General features: G+C 34.6%; 1 protein-coding gene across 1 annotated transcript; it reads left to right on the forward strand.

Annotated features, from left to right (window-relative positions):
- Nucleotides 1-572: 572 nt before the first annotated feature.
- On the forward strand, nt 573-5,585 carry LOC131044524 (triacylglycerol lipase 1). The gene is made up of 9 exons (XM_057977870.2): nt 573-1,485; nt 2,922-3,017; nt 3,128-3,268; nt 3,458-3,568; nt 3,670-3,813; nt 4,192-4,232; nt 4,446-4,528; nt 4,633-4,728; nt 5,008-5,585. Exons 1-9 carry the CDS (start codon nt 1,306-1,308, stop codon nt 5,313-5,315), a joined length of 1,200 nt encoding a protein of 399 aa, XP_057833853.1. The 5' UTR covers nt 573-1,305; the 3' UTR covers nt 5,316-5,585.
- Nucleotides 5,586-6,751: the final 1,166 nt, after the last annotated feature.

The raw sequence follows: 6,751 nt of genomic DNA on the forward strand, positions 1-6,751 counted from the left end.
ATCCTACAGTTTTAAAATATTTTAAATAAATTCATATATTTATAATAAACGTTGTAAAATAATATATATCAATATATATTACCTATTATAATTTTTTACGGCTTATTAATAATTTTATATATTTTTTACGACTTATTAAATAACTTTAAGTGTCATATATACGGTTTTTGGAAAAAATAGCATGTCAATACATACGGTCCACTAATTTTATTAGTTGTAATATACGGCCTAAAAGTGCAAAAACGACCATCAAATTCCAGGCTTGACTATAAGCACTTAGGTTGCATGCACAAACAACCAAAAAAATCGTCAAAATCCAATGTACCATTTAAAATTTGTAGATGTAGAAAGTTAGCTATAACCACGCTTTCCTTATCATGAGCATTAAGAAAGTGAGGACACAAAACCCACCTTAACATTAAAATATTTTTTATAATAATAAAAATTTATAAAAAGATGGAATGTGATTCTAAAGCACTCTAGATGATATCTAATAGATTGTGGAAACTTGATATCTGTTATTCATAAAACCACTTTTGTAAAAGTTTCTTTAGATGATATCTAATAGATTGTAGAAACTTGCTGAGAAATTCTTAGCTTTACCATTCCATAACCTACAAAGAAAACAAAATCTAATTTGGCATGCAAGACAAACCTTACCCACAAAGGCAACTTCATCCTCTCTGGGAAAAAATGGAGATTCTAAGCCATCCTTATCTCTACGTAATCTGGTCTACCAATTTTCTTGGTTTGTCCCAATGTTTAGGTTGGACAGCGAAGAAGTCTCTCTATTTTCAGCTCATAAAAACCATTTTTTACAATGTTTAACCGGACAGCGAAGAAGTCTCCATTTTCAGCTCATGAAAACCATTAATTTAAACCTGAAATGGGGCTCAGGATTTGGGCCCATCTTAGCCTTTTCCTTTCTTAGACTTCTCGTAATGCGTGAGATAGTGTTCGATGATGTATTTGACAAAATGATGACATTTTTGAAAGAAGATGAGTTTTACAGAGGTGCCACCGATTTGGAACCTATCACCTTTTCACATTTAGCAAAAGGCCATGCACGATTATGAGGCAGTTTTTGTGTACCTGTTCACACTTGGGATTACTTGTTTCTCTGTGTGAAAGGGGTTTGCAGACAATCTCCCCTGCTAGATCCATTCCCAAAAAGAAAAAAATTATTCAGTGGAGAATACTGATTCCTCCAGGAGCAGTCTGTCTAAGTGTATATATACAGATATGTGTGTGTGATGGTGGTACTTAGTTGATAATTAATTGTAGTGTGTGGCTGTGCACAACAATATGGAGGTCTGTAAGAAAGTTCATGTCTTTGCATTGTTGGTCTCCACTTTTTGTTGGCATACATGGATTGTTTCAGGGCTTAGCAGTATCAATGGAGTTATAAGGTCTGAGAAGTACCAAGGCGGACTATGTTCTATATTTGTGCAGCCCTATTCCAAATATAATTGTCATGAGTATTCCGTGAGTATTTTTTGTAGGATTGGTTAGCCTTTTCAAATTCTAATGTTTTACTTGTAATCTTGATTTTTCTTCAGTTGTTTTTGATTTGGCTGAAAAGTGTAGACTGTCTGGGACTTGATTGAATGGGAGGTTGCTTTAGTGGTGGGTTTATCTGGGCTAATCAGATTCAAGCATTTGGGTTATTATTAAGTTTTTTTAATATCCTGCCTCAAATCTACATTCCTCCAGCTACAATTTTGATTATTTTTGAATTAATTCTTACAGACAAACTATGGATCAGCTAGGATACATACCAAAGTTTTTTGAAGGACTTTATAGGTGCTCTAATATTGAATTGCTTGACCCCTGGGGTTAATTTAGCTCACTCGGTCTCAGCTGTTCCTCTGGGTACCTCAGGTTGTGGGTTCAACTCGTGATTTGTGGTGTGGAGGAGAGTCGATTGAAGCATCACTTGTGAGAGAGGGCATAAGAGGACTCGTCCTGTAAAAGAGTAAAAGAGTTAAGCTTCATGTTGCTGGATTAAACTCTCAATTCTTCTTGAACTGCTTTTGGAGAGAGTGAATTTAGTCTCCAACACTCCAGCATCCAATGTTTTGGGAAGTGTGAGTTTTATTTGCAGTACCCTCCTCAATTCCTACAGTCCCTTGAGTTAAATTAGCTTCTGATTGGTACCACATTGAAAACCATAGAACCAGTTACCTGTGGATTGATACTATGTTTGAAAACCAAAGATCAATTAGGACTCCAACTGCCAACTTGATGGTATGTTGGGTCTCTTTATGTTTACAAACTTTCTAGGTTACGTTTGATAAATCAAACCTAGTCAGCTGCAGATCCTCCATATGTTCAAATATTTTCTTGGGTTATGATTTCCAGCCTAACGAGCTGCATGCCTTATTTAGATTTTAGTACTAGTAGTTTTGAATTGAACTTCAACATCCGCTTGTGTGTGTTTGAGCTTATCTAGCCTAGAACTAATATCATATTAAAAATTATGAACCAGCTAACACTCAAACCCGGGACCTTCAAACTGCTCTTGCATTGAGCTACTGATATCCTGTAAGTATATTTCCGAGTGTGATACACTGCTTGTATTCACCTAGCTTGATACCGTGTGGATTATTTGTGGCTTTGATCAACTAGTACACAAGCCCAACGAATTTCCTATTACAAATCCACAAGCCCTCTTTATGTTGGTTTCATGAATGTGAATTGAAACTCAGAAATATTCACTATTATCAATGCGAATTGAAACTCAAAAGTATTCACTATTATGAATGCGAATTGAAGCTCAAAAGTATTCACTATTATTAATGTGAATTGAAACTCAAACATGCTCAGTATTATTAATGTGAATTGAAACTCAAACGTGCTCACTGTTATTAATGTGAATTGAAACTCAAACGTACTCACTATTATTAATGCTTTTGTTGCAGATTGGAACATCAGACGGCTTTAAACTGGGGGTCCAGAGGCTCAACATTCCTTCCTTCTCTAAGGGTCCAGTTCTGCTCAATCATGGTGTTTTATCAGTGAGTATAAACTACTTGATTCATAATAGCTTAGTCTACCTATCTAGAAACCTAGAGCAATTTATTTATAATACTGGATATTGTTATAAACTTATATGGTGTTCATACAGGGTGGGGATAGTTGGATTCTGAATCCACCTGGTGAATCCCCTGCCTTCATTCTAGCTGATGCAGGCTATGATGTCTGGATTGGCAATGCAAGGACAACAAGTTTTAGCTACGGACATGAGTATTTGACAGAGAATGACAAGGTATATATATGTAGGAACAAAACCAATACAACATTTCAACACCTTGATATATAATAGATGTGATCTTTTTACAGTTCATAATAGTGCTTGAAAGTGCTTCTGGTTGATCTCTAGACAATTGCAACTAGAAGCACTTTCAAGCAACTTGATATATGTATACTCAAAAACATTAATCAATTGAATCATCAGGCGTATTGGGACTGGAGTGTGGATGAACTAGCAGCAATAGACCTTCCAACCATGGTGTATTTGGTAAACAACATAACCAAGAGAAATATGCACTTCATAGGATTCTCTCAGGTAGCTTGGTCCTGATATTTATACTTTTCTTCTTATGAAGGTGCATGCAAGATTAGTGGGTACTTAATTGTAACTAATTAGTTTGGGAATGGCATTGGAAGGGTACTCAAGCTGCTTTAGCTGCTTTTAGTGAAGGGAGTATTGGAGACAAGGTGGAAAAAGTGGCATTATTGGCCCCTGTTGCGTATGTTTCCCACGCATATACACCCATTGGAGTTGCTGCTGCAGTTCTTCATCTGGACAAAGTAAGTTCTCAAAACCAAAGCTCTGTAAAGTTTTTAAAATAGTCTGTGGACTTTCCTTAAGCTTCTCTCTTCTTGAATCCTTAATAAATTCAACTAGTTCTACTTCAAATAGGTCAAAATGTTTAATCTTTTTCTACGTACTGATTTGATTGGTTGTCTACTTCATTAACATCACAGCTTATATATATATATATAATGTTTAATTCTCAGAGTCTGAGCTACCAAATCTTCTGATTTGTATGCAATTGTGAGTTGATTAACCATAGTTTTTCTGAGGCTAGATGCTATTCTTGTGAAAGCTTTTTATTTAATCATTTATGATAGTATACACTTTCAAAATCTTTAGCTAATGGGAGCATAAATTTTGTTTTTTCTCAGGTCTTTCAGGATCTGGGATTGCACTCATTCAGCACAAAAACGTGAGTCCATACTCTTCATCCCAAATTTCTTATTCTGATCTTGTGTAATCCAGACTCAGAGACACTAGATAAGAATAATATGAAGAAAATTTAGCAATCACTTCATCCCAACTTTTTTGTTCTTATCTTGTTTAATCCTGAGACACCAAACAAGCAATCAAATGAAACAAATTCAGCAATCAATATGACACAAAAACTTACTAATCTATGCAGGAAAACAGGAAAGCAGTATGTGGACATGATATGTGCAGCAGCAAACACACGTTGCTTTGAAGGCTTAACTGATACTTTCACAGGTAAACATCATACCTTTTTTGGGCTTTGAAATTAATCCCCATGATAATTTTGTCTTTATAAGAAAACAATATTACTAAAATCGATCAATCGATCAATCGATCAGGCATTAATTGTTGCATCAACAATTCAAGGAGAGCTTTCTATGAGAAATATGAGACTCAAACTACTTCAACCAAGAACTTAGCTCATCTCGCTCAGAGTAAGCATTATATTGCTATGTTCTGCATTTTGAATTTAAACCAAAAATAGGGGCATTAAGAATACAACTTCCATAGCAATTATGTAAACTTTAAAGACTAATTGTTTGAATCAATGAGCAATTCTTCCTGAAGCTGTATGCTTTATAAGTTTATATAATGGATTGTTTAAGTCTTTAATAAGGAAAAGGGTATCAAGTAAAAGGGGTTATTTAAAATGCTACAAACCCTCAAGTTTTGAACATGTTTCACAAGTTGACTCATTAACCTAATGCATGCAGTATATAGAGCAAACAAGTTCCAGAAATACGATTATGGGTTGTTACAGAACTTTATAAAATATGGTTCCAAAGACCCTCCTGAATATGATTTATCCAAGGTCCCCAAACAGAAGCTGTTCCTGGCTGCAGGAGAGAAGGATGCCTTGGCAAATGAATTGGATGTGGAAAGGCTTAAGATTGACTTGGGTGGTCAAGGCTTTCAATATCTATACAAGCCTAATTATGCTCATTTGGACTTCATTCTTGCCTACAATTGCAAGCAGGAGCTTTATGATCATGTCATATCTTTCTTTGAAAATAATGTTTAAACTTTAGACATCAATGACTGATTCTGTTGTATCCCCAAGTGCAGGATGGTTTATGATTTGTATGCATCTCTTCTTGTAAGTTGTCCAATATAATTGGGCATGTCGGAGGATATGACAGTTCATTCTGAGTGAAATTGAATAGACGTATGTAAAATTTGGAAGGCTTGGAAATGTACGGCTTACTAATATTTCACTCAAAGCACCGAAAGGGATTGTAGATGCACATGCTCATTTCAATAAAGAAAAAAGAACAATACAAGAATTTGTACAGATACTGCAAATCGACTTTACTTTAATAGGCAGGAGTGACCATTTTCAGTAATATAATAATTAAGCTCTTAAAAGGTATGAAAAGAATCTATCATAAAGCTTTGTGATATGATGATTTCATCACTTGCTCTTGATTTAATGTTGTTTTACATAAATCTAGGCTAATTTAATAAACGCAATCAATAAGCATAAATGAATTTAGATTTGATTAATGATAGGAGTTAGGTATGATCATATGAAAATATATGGTTTTAAATTAAATGGAAAGGATAAGGGTATTTAACTTTCAATTTTGTGACAGAATTTGGAACTTGATGATGCACATTTTGTTAGAATAAGGTGACATTAATCTTGCAATCTTAAATCATTTTTATGTATCTTAATGATTTTTAGAAGGTGTAATTGAACGACGTTTATCCAACAATCAAATGCACCTTTAATTGTATTTGATTCTAATTATTAATCAATCTGAAAATCATAACATCATAGAATTAATAAATAAGATTAAATATGTATTGGATAGATAATTCATAATTGAGCACCCAAGGATAATTTAATAATAGAAAATCTTTTTGTATTGAAAAAAATCCTATTTCAATTGATGCCTCTGCTTTTGATACCCAAAAGGGTGTTGTCAATGCCGAGGGAATGAGTTGTCACAATTTTGATTACCTTGTTGTGAAATTTGTTGATGATCCATTGAAAATCTAGGACAAAGGGTCTCATCTGGTTGCATCCTCTGAGACTCAGGAAGGCAAGAGCAATGATACTTTTGAAAAGAATGGTAATCTAGATCATAGGACTACTAGACATGCTGAGCAAGCTACTCTAGATGTCAGGAAAATCGGCTCCTCCTCAACCATTAAAGGAGAGCATTTTGGTGATGATGATGAGTGGACAACCCAAAAGAGGAAAGCTGGAAGATTGATGTAGGATATGAGAGCAAGGCAGGTCGACCAAATCAAAGGGTTGCAAGATGCAAAGAAATGGCAAGGGAAATTGAGAATGGAAGGCAGAGGACCTTAGATAGTAACACTAAATTCAAAAAATGAAATTTATTTCATGGAATATGAGGGGATTAAACAATCTTCATAAGCAATTTGAGTTGAGGAACTATATTTTTGAATCTAAACTTGATGTGCTCCTCCTTCAAGAAGTTAAAATCA

Source organism: Cryptomeria japonica, chromosome 9, assembly GCF_030272615.1.
Source record: "Cryptomeria japonica chromosome 9, Sugi_1.0, whole genome shotgun sequence".
In the NCBI taxonomy this organism is placed as follows: domain Eukaryota; kingdom Viridiplantae; phylum Streptophyta; class Pinopsida; order Cupressales; family Cupressaceae; genus Cryptomeria; species Cryptomeria japonica.

Excerpts from the sequence above, each read along its gene's own strand:
- LOC131044524 (XM_057977870.2), top strand. The coding sequence starts at position 1,306 with ATGGAGGTCTGTAAGAAAGTTCATGTCTTTGCATTGTTGGTCTCCACT. Across the intron at positions 3,814-4,191 it reads CAGTTCTTCATCTGGACAAA|GTCTTTCAGGATCTGGGATT; the intron begins GTAAGTTCTCAA and ends GTTTTTTCTCAG. Across the intron at positions 4,529-4,632 it reads CTTAACTGATACTTTCACAG|GCATTAATTGTTGCATCAAC; the intron begins GTAAACATCATA and ends TCAATCGATCAG.